Below are 15,561 nucleotides of genomic sequence, written 5' to 3'. Positions count from 1 at the left end.
GGGCCCAATCCAGACAGCAGGGCGGAGAGTAGTTGTGAGGGGAGCACACAGAACGACCATCCCTGCGGAATCAGTCCTGATCTCCAAAGACAGCTGTTTTTAATTTTATTCATTTTTTTAATTTGACCAGCATCTCATTGGGGGACGATCAGAAGCGGGGCCATTCTTTTCATGAGTCCTAGGGTGCTCTATGTTTGTGTGCAGGTGGGGCTGGGCAGGGTACGCGTAGGAGCTTGGGGGTGCAGGGCTGGTCTGTGCTAACGGCTCCCACCATTCCCACAGGCAGCAACGGGCATGAGTTTGTTTTCCTCCTGAAGGGCCACGAAGACCTGCGGCAGGACGAGCGAGTGATGCAGCTCTTCGGGCTGGTCAACACCCTTCTGGCCAACGACCCGACGTCTCTTCGCAAGAACCTCAGGTAGTCAGGACGCGGTGGCGGGGGTTGGGGGGAGTAGTGGCACAGCAGCGACGTGACGGGTCATCTGGGCTTTGCTTACATCCCTCCCATGTGGTCGTGTCCCTCCACGAAAGCAGTTCTAGACCTAGTGTACCTGGCAGGAAGTCGTCAGTAGCCCAGGCGTTGAACACAGCAAAGAGCTGTCCCTACGTTTGCGTGCTTTGAAGGGAAACACCTGTAACAACCACCAGAGGGTCCAGAATGGAACAGCCCGCGGCCGTTAGACTAGAGACGCTGCACGGCCTGTGTGTTTACCTTCCCCGGCCGCCCCACTCTCTTCCTCCCCGTTCTGTTAAGAGCGTGGATGTTAAGTTGGAGGGGTGGGGGTGGGGGAGTTCAGCCCGCTCCCCTGTGTTGTGTGGGGGTCGGAGGCGGATTCTGCTTACGTCCGATAACCAACCCTGCCTTCCGGGGGCGCCAGCATCCAGAGATACGCCGTCATCCCCTTATCCACCAACTCGGGCCTCATCGGCTGGGTCCCGCACTGCGACACGCTGCACGCCCTCATCCGGGACTACAGAGAGAAGAAGAAGATCCTTCTCAACATCGAGCATCGCATCATGTTGCGGGTACGTGGTGAGGCCTTCACGGCCTTGACGTAACTCACCAGTCAGGAACTCTACAGAGCTGCTCTTCTCGTCCTTCTGTGTATGTGCGAAAGTCTGTGTCACCGGAAAATCTGGTTGGGAGACAAAGCGAGTCCTAACGCAGATTACCTCTAAGGAACAGGACCGTAGAGCCCAGAAATTAGGTGTCCAGCCTTCTAGGTGAGACTGGATGGTATTGTTGATCAGGGAATCAAGTGATGGGGACGGGGCACGGGCCACCCAGGGAGATGATGGCAGTAGAGGTGCAAGTAGTAAGAGATCTGTCACCCAAAACCTCGATGCCTCCCGTGCTCTCCTTTGCGCCAGCAGACTTAAGCTCGGGTGGGACCTGACGTCTCCCCCTTCAGCCCTAGCAGTTCCCACGGTCACCCAGTTCTGTTGGCCACACCCTCCCCCCGCCCCTTTGGCACTGTTCTTATCTCCTTTGGGCTGGTGTAGTGAGATCGGAACCCAGCTCTGCCTGGGCCCAGAGCCTGATGTCCCCCTGGATTGAAGCTACCAGTCCAGGGCCGCTCACAGAGCGCTTATGTCCCGATGCAGATGGCTCCGGACTACGATCACCTGACGCTCATGCAGAAGGTGGAGGTGTTCGAGCACGCCGTCAACAACACCGCCGGCGACGACCTGGCCAAGCTGCTGTGGCTCAAAAGCCCCAGCTCCGAGGTACGACCCGCTGGGCTCCTCGCACCGGCACTGCTTTCTGGTTTGTTCACGTGCACCCGGTGGACGCATCTTCGGGACGAGCAGCTGTGGACTGTGCACCGTCTTTTGTTACTGAGATTACCTGGGCGAGCCGTGCCGTTCAGCGGATACGGATTTAGTAATTTAGTGTTTCTCCCGTTTCTTGCAATAGCATTTGAGCTGTGTTTATAAGGATATTAACCCTATTTCGTATGTTAGAAATTTCCTGCTTATTTGGTTTTTTAATTTTTGTTCTGGTATGTTCCTTGGGTTTGGGACTTTTGTTTTGTTTTTGATGTGTAGACACTTTTAAAAGTTGGAAGCTACCGGATTTTTATCCTTTTCTTTGAAGTTTCTACCTTCAGCTTTATATTTGGAAAGGTCCTCTCTGCCTCAAGATTGTGTATCTTTCTACATTCATTTACTTGTACTGATTATAAAACTTGTTTTTCCATTTAAATCCTTGACCCAATTAGGAATTTAAGATTAAAGTTTCAGATTTTACTTTTTTGAGATGATTAGCCAACACCACAGTATTTACCAAATAATCCTTTCTTTTCCTACTGTTTAAGAAAGTCCATTTTTATTATACAAAAAGCTATTCTCTGCCATTGGATTTCTTTCTGGGGCTTCTGTTTTATTTCATTGATGTCTCTAAAGCCTATTTCTCTTCAAGTATCATACTGTTAATACAACTGTGTTTTGTTTTTTTTTTTAAGATTTTCTTTATTTATTTGACAGAGAACACAAGTAGGCAGAGAGGCAGGCAGAGGGAGGGAGGGAGGCAGGCTCCTTGCTGAGCAGAGAGCCCGATGCGGGGCTCGATCCCAGGACCCTGGGATCATGACCTGAGCTGAAGGCAGAGACTTTAACCCACTGAGTCACCCAGGCGCCCCTGTTAATACAACTGTTAATGAAAAGTCTCTCCTCATTGGCTATTTTAATTTTTTCTTCTTCCAGATAAATTTTGGGGTCATTTTATCACAGTCCCCCCAAAAAGAGCTACTGAATTTTCAGTAGAATTACATTAAATGTATCAAATAATTTAGGGAGTTACTACATTTTTACCGTCTTCAATGGACATTTTTATTTATTCGGGTCTTCACGTTCCTACGCAAAGGTTAACTTTTTTTTACTCATCTGTGTTCTGTACATCTCTAGTTTATTACAAGCATGGTTTACCGCCATTACAATTATGATTGAGATCTTTATTCCATTTTATGTTATTAACTGGTTACTGATGGGACATAAGGAAACAACTGATTGTGGTGCGATTCTGTTGAAGCTAGGTAGCTTCTAGAGCCACGTTCATGTGCGCTTCTGTGTTCCAGGTGTGGTTTGACCGAAGAACCAACTACACCCGCTCGTTAGCGGTCATGTCCATGGTCGGGTATATTTTGGGCCTGGGAGACAGGTGAGTAAGTTGATTTTGGTTTTGTAGTCTTTTCCTACATGGTACCTTTCTGAAATAGTTTCCTTTTGTTTTCCAGTCAGATTTATGACCACTTGGTAAATAATTGTATTTTGTAACTTTGGATCTTCTTTGCAGTATCAACCTTAGTCCCTTTTTATTATCCGTGCAACAGAACAGCCCAGCAAACTAAAGAGAGGAAAACCTCAGTTCTAGGGCACCACCTTCTTTACAGGCTGGCTTAATATGTTAAAAACCATACACAGGGGCGCCTGGCTGGTTCGGTCACTAGAGCATGCGATTCTCGATCTCTCAGGTTTGTGAGTTCAAGCCCCGCATTGGGTGTAGAACTTACTAAAAAAAAATTTTTTTGACAGATTTTACTGATCCCGTAAACATTTATCAGTCATCACTGTGCGGAGATAAATAATATTTCTGTAATTGAAACCAACCAGAGTAGGTCCCTCTGATATTTCTGAATAATAAATTGTATCCACGTGCACTGACTGAAAAAGTAGTTAAGGAATATTCAGAAATTGACTCTCTAGAAGTCTTTGAAAAACTAGTTCCTCGGTGTCTACTCTTTCCTGGGATCATGTCTCATGCAAATATTTGAGAATAAAAATAATTTTCTCCCACAGAAATAATAAATTCTTGTTTTTAAAAAAGAGCCAGGAGAATTCCTAGTGACAAAAGCCAGACGACCCTTCCCAGATGGGCATGGGGGCCCAGGAGTTGGGACCACGTGCTGGGTGCTGAGGGGTGAAGATAGAGCCTCGTCACTCTGAGACACCAGTGCTGCCACACAGGATCCATCTTGTGACCACAGATCTCAGGAATGCAATTGTGATGCACTGATCTCTCTCCATTGCGGACCTAGAACAGGGATCAGCAAACTTTCTCTATAAAGGGCCAGATAAGAAATAATTTAGCCAATCAGAAAAAGACAGTTATCATGTGATCTCATGATATGTGGAATTTGAAAAACAAGGTAGAGAGGAAGAGAGGAAAAAATGAAATGGAATGAAACCAGAGAGGGAGACAGACCATAAGAGACTCTCAATCTCAGGAAACAAAGCGAGGGTTGCTGGAGGAGGGGTGATGAGTGCTGTGAATTGTGTAAGACTGATGATTCACAGACCTGTACCCCTGGAAGAAACAATATATTATATGTTAATTAAAAAAATAAACGAAAAGGTAAATAAGCTTTGTCTCCCTCCCCGAAAAGAAATAACTTGGGCTTTGCTGGCCATATGATAACCTCACAGCTACTCGTGCCTGCCTGTGACACAAAAGCGGCCTGCGACAGTACATGGCAAATCGGCCGGGCCATGTCCAGAAACACTGTGTTTCCAGAGGCAGGTGGGGGCTGGCTTTGGCCTGTGGGCGGGGCCTAGACTGTCCCATCCTTGTTGATTTATTCGTCAGTGCCGCTCTAGTGACCCCTCGGTGCTCCCCTGTTTCTCAGACACCCGTCCAACCTGATGCTGGACCGGCTGAGCGGGAAGATCCTGCACATCGACTTCGGGGACTGCTTTGAGGTGACTGCATGTTCCAGAACACCTGGTCAGGCTTACCTTGCCAGATGACCCCCCCTCACCCTCTGACCGTTCAGGCAAATTGAAGCGCAAAATTCATCACCCTGATCCCTGCGTCTCCTACCAAAGCCGCAGAAGGTCAAACTAAGACGTGAAGTCCGTGCTCGTTGGTACTTGCCACAGTCGGACTCTAACCCTTTTTGAGGCAAGGGCCGCTGCGCACGCGCCTCTGAGTGGCGGAATCTTCATCCCTGAATTGGCCTGCTGGGCGGAGGCCTGTTGTGATGCACACTTGTCCTTTTTCTTTGTTCCCTCTATCCCTGTGTGTGTGTGTGTGTGTGTGTGTGTCTTTAGTTATCTTTTAAATCCCTGTGACAAGTCCCCTCACTAAACTAAAACTACTCCATTTCTGTGTCCTCATTGAAATCAATGCAAAGAAAAGCTACCTGTCTTTGTCTGGCTTTATCTAAAGAACATGATCTAGCCTGGAAAAAAAATGAATTAATTAAATAAAATACAAACTAAAGGAAAAAAAAAACAATCTAGCCACTGAACCTGATTTTTCTCTTTTATGTCCCCATAGGTTGCTATGACCAGGGAGAAATTCCCAGAGAAGATTCCGTTTAGACTAACGAGAATGCTGACCAATGCTATGGAGGTGAGCAGGTCTTGGGAACAAGCTGCTTTGGGATGGGGCCAACACAGGCAGGCCCAGCGCTGCACACAGGCTGGCTTGTTCGGTCTTATCAGTTCCCCAGAATGCCTGCGTTGGTTCTGTGGTGGTTTTCTGGTATTTTCCATCGTGTTAGAAATGATGAACCTTTGAGAGTCTCACCATGCTTCACGTCAGACCTTGTGTCGTATGAGTCACAGGCCTGACCTGATCCCTTGCTCTGAACACGTTCCCAGCGTGATACACCAGTAGCAGCCTGTGTCTGCTTCCTCACTGCGGGTGACAGACCCTCTCAACTAGCTTCGGGTCCTGAGGCCATCGGGGCAGGGCCGGGGCCGTTGACTTCCATGACGAGTGGCTCTGGTGCTGCAGGTCACCGGTCTGGATGGCAACTACAGGATCACGTGTCACACGGTGATGGAAGTGCTTCGGGAACACAAGGACAGTGTCATGGCCGTGCTGGAGGCCTTTGTCTACGACCCCTTGCTCAACTGGAGGCTGATGGACAGTGAGTGTCAGCAAGTGCTGCGGAGCAGGAGCCCGTCGCCTCGGATCTGGGAGTAGGTGACATGTTACATGTCACCAGCCTCGCCCCCTGCAGGCCTGAAGCCTGAGCTGGGCTACTGGGCTGTTGCACTGTGTTTTCACAGAGCTGGTCCGATGGCTGGAAATGAATTTCAAGTATTTTTTCTTACTAACTACAACAAAAACGCCAACCACTAATTTAAATATTAATTATAATACTTTGAGGATAAGCCCTGGTGATTTTTGTTTGTTTGGACTTCATGGAGAGTAGCAAGCTGGACTCTTGACAGGAGACACAGGTGCTTGTGATCTGTGATCTGGGGCAGCAACATCTCCGTCTCCCCTTTGCTGCTCCTCCTCGGAAGAGGTGACCAACCCAGGGGTCTCACCCGCCGCCCATCAGTCCCGCTCTCACCTTCTGTTATCTGGTCCACAGCGTCTAAATTCAGACACAGCAACACAGAATCCTGCAGTCCCACAGGACTGCACACCCGTGCTAACACCCACTGAGTCCCAAGTGATCCATCCTGGGCCCTCTCCTGGGGGCTTTAGCTTTTAGTAAAATTGTATTTTGATGGTGGTAAGAAAATATCATGTCAATGAAGTTTCTCTCAAGTCAAAGTTTGAAACCCTTTTTATCCTCTCTCTGTTTCTTTCCCTAGCAAACACCAAAGGCAACAAGCGGTCCCGAACGAGGACGGATTCCTACTCTGCTGGCCAGTCAGTAGGTGAGTCCCTCCCCCAGGAGACTGCAGCTTCTGTCCGCTTTTGTCCAGAGTGTGTCTTGAACAGGGCGAGCTTTGTGATTACCGTGAGGAAGCATGGCGGAAGTGGTGACATGCCAGGAAGCGTGTTTTCTAGAGGCTCTGACCAGGGACACAGTCCTGCAGTGATTCCCTCCCTGCTAAAATAGCATCTAACGGGCATTTAGCTAACTTCAGAAAGTTGGTCTAGAAGTATTTACTGAGCATAATTTTTTTTCAGTTTCATGCCTCTCACGACAGAGTGGGTACCTAAGGCTCAGAAATTTTTATCAAACTATCTGAGCTTAATCTATAAAAACAATTAGGGATGCCTGAGTGGCTCAGTCAGTTAAACGTCTACCTTCAGCTCAGGTCATGATCCCGGGGTCCTGGGATTGAGTCCCGCATCGGGCTCCTTGCTTAGTGGGAGCCTGCTTCAACCTCTGCCTGCTGCTCCCCCTGCTTGTGCTCTCTCTCGGACAAAGAAATAAATAAAATCTTTAAAACAAAAATTAAAAAACCACAATTAAAAGCAGATCTGAATATTAACCGGTATTTAGTCTGCCCTATAGTGGTGTCTGAACTGGGATAATTATTAACTGTATCACCATGGTCCTAGAGCATTGTTAATAGCTCAGAAATAGGAGGACAGGGCGCCCGAGTGGCTCAGTCGGTTAAGCATATGCCTCCGGCTCAGGTCATGATCCCAACGTCCTGGGATCAAGCCCCACATCGGGCTCCCTGCTCAGTGGAGAGCCTGCTTCTCCCTCTGCCTCTGCCTGCTGCGCTGCCTACTTGTGCTCTCCATCTCTCTGTCAAATAAATAAATAAAATCTTAAAAAAAAAAATAGGACAGAAACAGTAGAAGTGTATTCACACTGCTGGCAGAGGGGCAGGGAAGACACAGGAAACACTGTCCAAGAGTGGGTCCACAGAACAGGGTCCCAGAAAGATAATGCCCCTCCAAGAGCCAGAACACAGTTTGTGTATGGAACCTCTCAAAGGTCTTAGAGTAAAGCTGTTTAACTTTATTTCACACACTCCCCTCACCCCCCTCCCTGGCCCTCTCCTTTTTCCATCATAACATCAAACAACACCCTACGTAGTTCACACCTTGAAAATAAATAAGTAAATATTCTCTGCAGACATTTATGGAACATGTGCAACTAGTTGCTTAGCTGAGCCAAGTAATGTTTAAGGATAAACATTATAACAAATAATGTTAAAAGAATGTGACCTACAGAGATTACCGTGGAGAAGCATCAGAATGACATTATAGAATCAACCAAACTGTATGGCCTAGAAACTAATACGAGAACAGTCAAATCCATTGCGTGATCCAGCAGGTGCGTTTGGAGGAGAGCCCGTGAGGCTGAGAGAAAGGAGGTACCGCTCTGAACAGCGGTCGTTTAGGGAGCTCCTGGGTCAGTGGGACTTCAGCTGGCCTTACTGGGTGGGTGGATGGGAAGGAAGAGGGTGTTCTGGGCAGGAAATTGAGGTCCTGTCTGTGAACGGGAGTGGACTCTGGCCTGGACATCATGACACCATTTATGAACGATGCCTGAATTCCTCATGGTGTCTGGGGTGCCCTCTGTGGGTGACCGGTCTCACCCCAAGTCTGTGAGACTTAACGGGTTTCATTCCCAGGGTCCGCCTCAGTAGTACGCTATGGAGCGGACTCTTGTCTGCTGTCTGGGGCATGCCGAGAGGAATGGGGACAGCTGGTTCTGGTGGCCCCACATGGTGGTTCTGGTGACCCCTGGCTGGTTTTCTGTGGCTTAAACGTTAAGTTCTAAGTGATCATTCATGAAAGTATTTCCAGCCCTGGGTTCATTTTGAAGGCCTGGGGTGTACAAGGACAATGTGTAGATAACTTCATACTTCTGCTTCTAGACTCTTCTCTCCTGAAGGCCACAGTCAGTGGAGGGTGACTATAAGCCTGAGGTCTTTCTCTGCCCAGAAAGGATGTATAAATTCCTCTGAAGAATAGCACTTCGGTCATGAGTGTGGCCCCCTGGAAGCTTGTGCTCTCTATGTTTTCATCAGTTGTTCCAGCAAGTTCTGCCAGGGATTCCATCGCACTCCTGTGCTCTGTGTCAGAACGTCTTATAAATGTTGTTTGTTTAAAAAGCCACGCTTTGGAGATGTAAAACCTTTTAAACACACAGTGACCATCCTTCCTGTCCTTTCCCCTGAGAGGTCATAGGGCGCGTGTCCAGGGACTGTGGCGTGTGAACGAGTAGAGCTAATGCTTGCGACAGTGGCTTCTTGGTGCTGGAATTTTCTGCCAATCGATTTTTTTTCCTCCTAGAAATTTTGGACGGTGTGGAACTTGGGGAGCCCGCCCATAAGAAAACGGGGACCACAGTGCCAGAATCTATCCATTCTTTCAGTAAGTCCGATCTCTGAGGAATCGCAGCCACGACTAGCTCATTAAGAACACAGCAGCCGCGCTGCACCGAGAGGGGTTGGTAAGATAAAGCAGCAAACCCACCTTTGAGCAGACAAGGGTCTGTGAATTTCTCATTCTCTTCTGAAGACATAGGCGCAGAGGAAGAGCTACTCAGCACTTACAGAAGCGAATATTTGCGAACAGCGGGGACATCCATTGAATCTGTTGTGACCATCCAGTCTCACTGTTCTTTCTCCCTTTGTGTATTTCAGTCGGAGACGGTTTGGTGAAACCCGAGGCCCTAAATAAGAAAGCTATTCAGATTATAAACAGGGTTCGAGACAAGCTCACTGGTGAGTGAGTGAGTGTGTGTGTTTACTTAAAAGGAACATAACATCTTGAGAGATTTTTCTCCCCTAGAGTTGGAGGTCAGCCCCTTCCCAGCTGCGCCTAAACTTTGACTCCGCAGCTAACTGGAGGGTCTCTGAGTCTGTCGGCTGGAGACCCTCTCTGATTCTCTAATGACCATTAAACTCATTTCAAGTGATGTTAATCTCCTTATGCCAGACAGGGCTGGGTCCAAAGTCAGCCAAATTCAGGCAAGTTTTTCTCATCATCATGGCTCGATACTGGAGCAAACCTGACCACTGTGATCCTCTGCCTTCCTGCACTCCCGGGGCTATTCCGGAGTGGAGATCGTGGAAGGAGAGAACTGCATACTTCTGAAAATGAGACATGTCCTGTAGACCAGATGGTATGACAGGAGGTGGCAGTCAAGGGGGCCGAAGACCCCCATGCTATCACACCCTGTGCCACCTGGGCCTGTTTATCTGGAAGACTGTCTTTCTCAAAATGTGGTGAGACTCAGATGAGACATGGGATGCCAGTCCTCAGCCTTTGGGCCTGGCACAGAAGTATCGAAGTCAAATTGTATTTATCTACACCTAGATGGAGTAGATGCTGAAGAAACTGCTGGTAAGAGCCGATGGACTGTCTGCCCCCTCGGGGTCAGCATCGACAGGGGCAGTATTAGGTGCAAGAAAGGGCTTGGGCTGTGATGCCAGTCACAAGGGAATTTAAGTGCCGGAGTTCCAGGAAGGCTTCCCTGGGAAACAACCCTTGAGCTAAAATCTGAAGGAGGACATAATTAGAGGCAGAGTGTTCCGGGTAAAGGAAGCAGCACATGTAAGGGCCCTGTGGTGGGAGCGAATCTGGCAAGAAAGACGGTCTGAATGCAGATGAGTCTGCCTGCCTCAGAGAGCGAGAGGGGAGAAGCACAGAAGCAGAGTGCCCGTGCTCTGAGTGGGCCAGGTGGGATCGTACAGGGCCTTATACTTTCATCCTCCGTCCTAAGGGCAATGGGAAGACCCGGAGGTCTTGAAGTGGGGGACAGGGAGGCAGGAGGGGCCCAGTGGGTTTGCACTAGGGAATCCTCCCTGCACTGGCCAGGGAGGCTGTGTGGAGGGAGGGAGGTGCTGCCACATTTGTGGCTGGACAGTTGACTAGACTAGGGAGGTGGCCTCCAGGTCTTCTGGAGGTAAAATCCAAAGGATCAATGAGGAGGCGCGAGGGATGGCAGGCACTGAGGACGGCTCCGAGTCACTGGCGGCCTCCTGAGAGCCTGGCAGCCAGGCCAGAGGGGTTGAAGAGAATGAGAAGTGAGCGAGGGAAGCAAGGCAGAGCAGACAAGTTTCAGACTTGTGAGGAGCCCGGCTGCACGGGGAAGGGGGTGGGGGCTGGCTCCAGCAGGTGTAGTGCGTGAGAGCCTTTTATTCCTTCCTGGGCGAGGAGAACGAGCTTACAAACGTTTGAAGACAGGCACGGTGCGGGGGGCGGGGGGGTGACCGTGCGAAGCGCCCTAGGAAGCGGGAGACGCTGGGATCAGAGCGCAGGTGAACTTAGCCTTCAGGGGAGGAGGTACAGCTCCCAGGTCGCAGCAGCACCGAAGAGGGAGCTCTTGTGGAACAGATCCAGCGCCTCGAGCACTGCCTGACACATCAGGGGTCCAGAGCCGTGAGCTCGGTGAATGATGAGCTTGGAAAGTAGGAGACGAGGGCATATGCTGACAGCGAGAAGCCAGCAGGGCGGCTTGGACATGGGAGGACGAGAAATGGCCCTTGTGCCAAAGAGGCTTCATCAGCTGGCCACGAGTGCCTGTTCCAGGCTGAGCTGATGGGTTTGTGGTGGAAGCGGGCTTCCTGTGGGAGGAAAGGCCCAACAATGGAGGTTCTAGGACTGAAACTGGGCCCGGTTTCTCATCTACTTGCCTGATGATGGCAGTAGATGAAGGAATATGTACAAACCAGCCGCTGGATCTTTGCCACTGCGGGACTCGGCCGACTGCAGGCCCTTCCCCTCTTTGAACCACATCACTGTTAGGAGGAGACTCGTGTGTATGCACGTCACATGGCAGCCTTCGTCCTTGGGGACAAGTTAAAACTGAGCAGTGCTGTGCAGTCAGGCCAGCTGAACCGGGGGCAAGGACGGAGTGGAAAACCAGATGCAGAAGGACTGTGTGTGTTTCTCCCGTCCTAGGTCGAGACTTTTCTCATGACGAAACCCTGGATGTCCCAACACAGGTGGAGCTGCTCATCAAACAAGCAACGTCCCACGAAAACCTCTGTCAGTGCTACATCGGCTGGTAAGCGCCTGTGCGCGAGGCGTGGATACACACGCAGGGCCCCGTCCCATGCCCCAGTCCCGCCATGGCAGGAAGGACCTGGGGGGTTATCCAGAAAAGGGGATCATAGTGTCAGATCTCTTGAAAAGTTTGTATTCACTGTGTGCACTCACCATTCTAAAAAGGCAGGAACTTGAGAAACTTGGGTTCGTATTTAGAAGGCAAACACCAAATTAAATTAAAATTACTTTAAGAATGGTCTAGAAACGTAGGTGAGTCCCTCTTTGCTGAGGGGAGGAGTGGGGTTCTTTTTGGACTTTGGCTGTCAATTCCAAGATAGAGGGAAGGACCAAGGAAAAGAAGCCAGAGCACCGACAGAGAGAGGAGAGGCAAAGACAAATTTATGATCTGGGATTATCACCTCAAGGACCATTCCGGGGTCTGCTTTGATTAATTGCCTGAGGCACGCTTGAAGGTAGAAACTTGAGAAGGAGGGTGATGGGGAAGTGTCCTTCTGGGGCCTCAGCAGGCATCAGCCCTTGACTGGAAATGATGAGTGTGTCTGACACAATTAGTTGTGGGAGATCTCAAGGAATGCCCCTGGGGGTTGTCAGACCTCCATTTTCAGTGTGTCTGTGTAAAGCTTTGAAAAAGGCCAAATTATTAAAATATTCCTTTTCTCTCTGTCATCTTAGGTGTCCTTTCTGGTAACACGAGGCCTAGACATGCCCACAGCGTTTCTCTTGAGGCTTTTGTACTTGGGTATATGCTTCCACTAAACTGAAACCACGGTCAGAGAGCTTGACTTCGTTAAATACTTTGAAATGTAACTGAAACGTACTACTGTATATTAAACGTTGGTTTGAACCAACTGTCTAGCTGCTGTTGAAGAACACATTTTCAGAAACATAAGGCTTGATTTGGTTCCCAGGACAGTCAACACGGTAATACTACACCAATCAAGCCATTGATTTGGGAGAACAGAAGATCCATAACTTAGAAATACGGGTTTTGACTTAACTCACAAGAGAACTCATCATAAGCATTGCTGATAGAAGAATGGCGTAGTCGTTCCTCTCACCAAGAATACATCCAACTCTGCACAGTCAAGAAGCCTCAGGCCGTGGAGGACATGTGTTAAGAATCGGAAGAAGCTGACTTGGTCACTTCCACCCATCCCATTACCTCACTGGTCCGCAGACAGCATCATTTGTAAGATGGTCCAAAATGGGTGGAAAGTGTCTGCCTGCTGCCTCACCCATGATGCTGTGACTTACACACTGCAATCCAATACCCAAATGCTGGGAGGGCAGTTTCTTCTGATGGCTGGGTGGCCTTCGCGGAGCAGGTGCACAGAGACCATGGTGCAGCAGGACAGGCCGCAACAGCCTTCCCCGGCGCGGTCCTGGGATGTTTTCAGTGAAATCCGAACGCTCTGTGTTTAGAGCAAGGGCTTGGAAACAAATGCTGTCCTGCAGGTGCCGACCACAGAGAGGGAAGGTCTGGGACCTGCGGGAGTTCTGAGCAAAAGAAATATTAAACTAAATGCACAAAGTATCCAGTGTAGCCACTCTAGACACCATGTTGTATCTGAATAATTTTTGTGCCAATAAATGACATCAGAATTTTAAAAACGTGTATGGGTGTCTTTTTATTCATGAGTACGAGTTTATAAAGGAAGCGGGTATCCTTCAGCAGCCGGCATTCACTAAGCAGGTGGTACCGCGCAGGACATGGGAGCTACCTGGTGTGGCCCCCTTCTCCGTGTTCACAGGCCGGACAAGGCGGGGTCGACATCGTGTGGGAGTGGGCTGGTAACTCCCCCAAGCCAAGTGGGGAGAAGAGCTACATGCAGGGTGTGAGCCTCAGCAAGAGGCAGGAATTCCACTGGCCGAGCCAGGAAATCCTCGGGGAAAGGGGACATTTGCCATGGGTGTTAAAGGACGAGCGGGACTTTATCAGATGAGGCATATGAAGACGTTCAGGAGGAAGTCGGTCTGAAAGCACAATGTCCTGCAGGAATGGCAAGTATGAGCTTGAACTCTATTCGATTGCAAGTCTTAGACCATTTCTGATATGTAAAACGAAGTTTCACACAGTCAGACCTCAGAGTTCAGTGTAGTTGGCCGAGTGGTCAATGGAGAGCAAAGGGAAAGACAGCTACTACAAGAGGGCCCAACGGTAGAGTGCGGGGCCAGACTGTGACCTGCCTCTGCTCAACAGCAAGGAGTTTGAGCCTGATGCGTGGACAACGGAGAACTGCGTAAAGTTCTAAAACTGAGAAGTAGAAGCCGAGTAGTATTCTTAAAACAGATAACCGGTGTCAAACAAGTAAAGAGAAAACGAGGCGCTGCAAGACCTATGAAAGAAGCCGACAGTAATGGGGAGGAGAGGGCACCAGATGGAGCTGACAAGTGCCAAGCAGAGATCCATCCACAGAGCGCGTGCCTATGGAGTGCTTTCAAAGATCAGCATTTTCAGTTCAAGTAAATTTTCTACTTCTAAATTTCTGTGGGCCACAGCTACCCAGTGAGAGATACTGAATCATAAAAGCTATTTGAAAATTTGCATCAGGAAGAGCATGCACATCGGAAGGCCAGGAACCCTGTCTCGCATGACGTTGTACCCCCCAAATCTGCCAGAGACCCAGACCACAGTGCTGCTCCATAGACATTTATTGGAGGACTCCTCTATTAAAACCAAAGATGAGTTTAAATGTCAATAGTAATACCGGTAAGTTTGAACCCTCATAGTTAGTCTCATACCTTTCTACAATTCTAAACCATGCATCAACTCTTTTGCTCTGGAAAATATCATCACCATAGCTTATTTGGTTCTATATGAAATAACTATCAACAACCAGTGATGTTACCATTCACAAAAGATAAAGGGTATGGGAATGAATGGGCCCCGGAAAATGGTGGCCATCCATGAGAAAGGCACACTCCTTAGGAGTCCTCGGTATTAAGATTTTTAGTCAATCCAACGGATTTCAAGTTACATCTAGACAAACCTGCCAACTTTGTTGAGGTGAATTGCCAAAGGTAGATGAGCTAATGGAACCTTTAAGGACAGTCTCATTAACCTATCAATCCAGGATGGTTTCATATAACCCTGTGAGAAGGGAGGGATGTGGCAAAGAATGATTTTTGGGGTCTTTGTACACATTGGTACAGTTCCTTTTTTTAATTTTATTTAAATTCAATTAACATATAGTCTATTGTTAGTTTCAGAGGTAGAGTCCAGTGTTTTCATCAGTTGTATATAACATGAACAGTGCCCATTACATCTCATGCCCTCCTTAATGCCCATCACCCAGTTACACCATCTCCCACCCCCCCCCACTGCTCCAGCAACCCTCAGTTTGTTTCCTATGGTTAAGAGTCTCATGGTTTGTCTCCCTCTCTGATTTTGTCTTGTTTTATTTTTTCCCCTCTTCCCCTATGCTCCTCTGTTTTGTTTCTTAAATTCCATGCAGATGTTGGTAAGGATGTGGAGAAAAGGGAACCCTCTTACTCTGCTGATGGAGATGCAAGATTATACAACCACTCTGGAAAACAGTATGGAGGTTCCTCAAAAGTTAAAAAATAGAGCTACCCTATGGCCCAGCAATTGCACTACTAGGTATTTACCCCAAAGACACAAATGTTGTGATCCAAAGGGGCATGTGCACCCCAATGTTTACAGCAGCAATGTCTGCAGTAGCCAAACTATGGAAAGAGCCCAGATGTCCATCAACAGATGAATGGATAAAGAAGATGTGGTGTATATATACAATGGAATATTACTCAGCCATCAAAAATGAAATCTTGGGGCCCTGGGTGGCTCAGTGGGTTAAAGCCTCTGCCTTTGGCTCAGGTCATGATCTGAGTTGAGCCCCGCATCCAGCAGGGAGCCTGCTTCCCCCCCTCTC

The 15,561-nt window shown here is 48.7% G+C and overlaps 1 protein-coding gene across 2 annotated transcripts in view; it reads left to right on the top strand.

The window, feature by feature from the left end:
- Positions 1 to 13,282, top strand: part of MTOR (mechanistic target of rapamycin kinase) — a 125,840-nt gene extending 112,558 nt beyond the window's left edge. For both annotated transcript variants that reach the window (XM_032863392.1, XM_032863393.1), the window contains exons 47-58: positions 283 to 418; positions 879 to 1,026; positions 1,606 to 1,728; positions 3,078 to 3,160; positions 4,626 to 4,698; positions 5,279 to 5,353; positions 5,741 to 5,876; positions 6,556 to 6,621; positions 8,948 to 9,028; positions 9,301 to 9,381; positions 11,564 to 11,669; positions 12,344 to 13,282. In XM_032863392.1, coding sequence (XP_032719283.1) covers positions 283 to 418; positions 879 to 1,026; positions 1,606 to 1,728; positions 3,078 to 3,160; positions 4,626 to 4,698; positions 5,279 to 5,353; positions 5,741 to 5,876; positions 6,556 to 6,621; positions 8,948 to 9,028; positions 9,301 to 9,381; positions 11,564 to 11,669; positions 12,344 to 12,359 — 1,124 coding nt within the window. In that variant the 3' untranslated portion in view covers positions 12,360 to 13,282. The remainder of the gene's footprint in view (positions 1 to 282; positions 419 to 878; positions 1,027 to 1,605; positions 1,729 to 3,077; positions 3,161 to 4,625; positions 4,699 to 5,278; positions 5,354 to 5,740; positions 5,877 to 6,555; positions 6,622 to 8,947; positions 9,029 to 9,300; positions 9,382 to 11,563; positions 11,670 to 12,343) is intronic.
- The last annotated feature ends 2,279 nt before the right edge of the window (positions 13,283 to 15,561 follow it).

This window comes from Lontra canadensis, unplaced genomic scaffold, assembly GCF_010015895.1.
Source record: "Lontra canadensis isolate GAN:19392208 unplaced genomic scaffold, GSC_riverotter_1.0 scaffold25, whole genome shotgun sequence".
Lineage (NCBI taxonomy): Eukaryota > Metazoa > Chordata > Mammalia > Carnivora > Mustelidae > Lontra > Lontra canadensis.
This window is presented reverse-complemented; position numbering and strand designations above follow the sequence as displayed.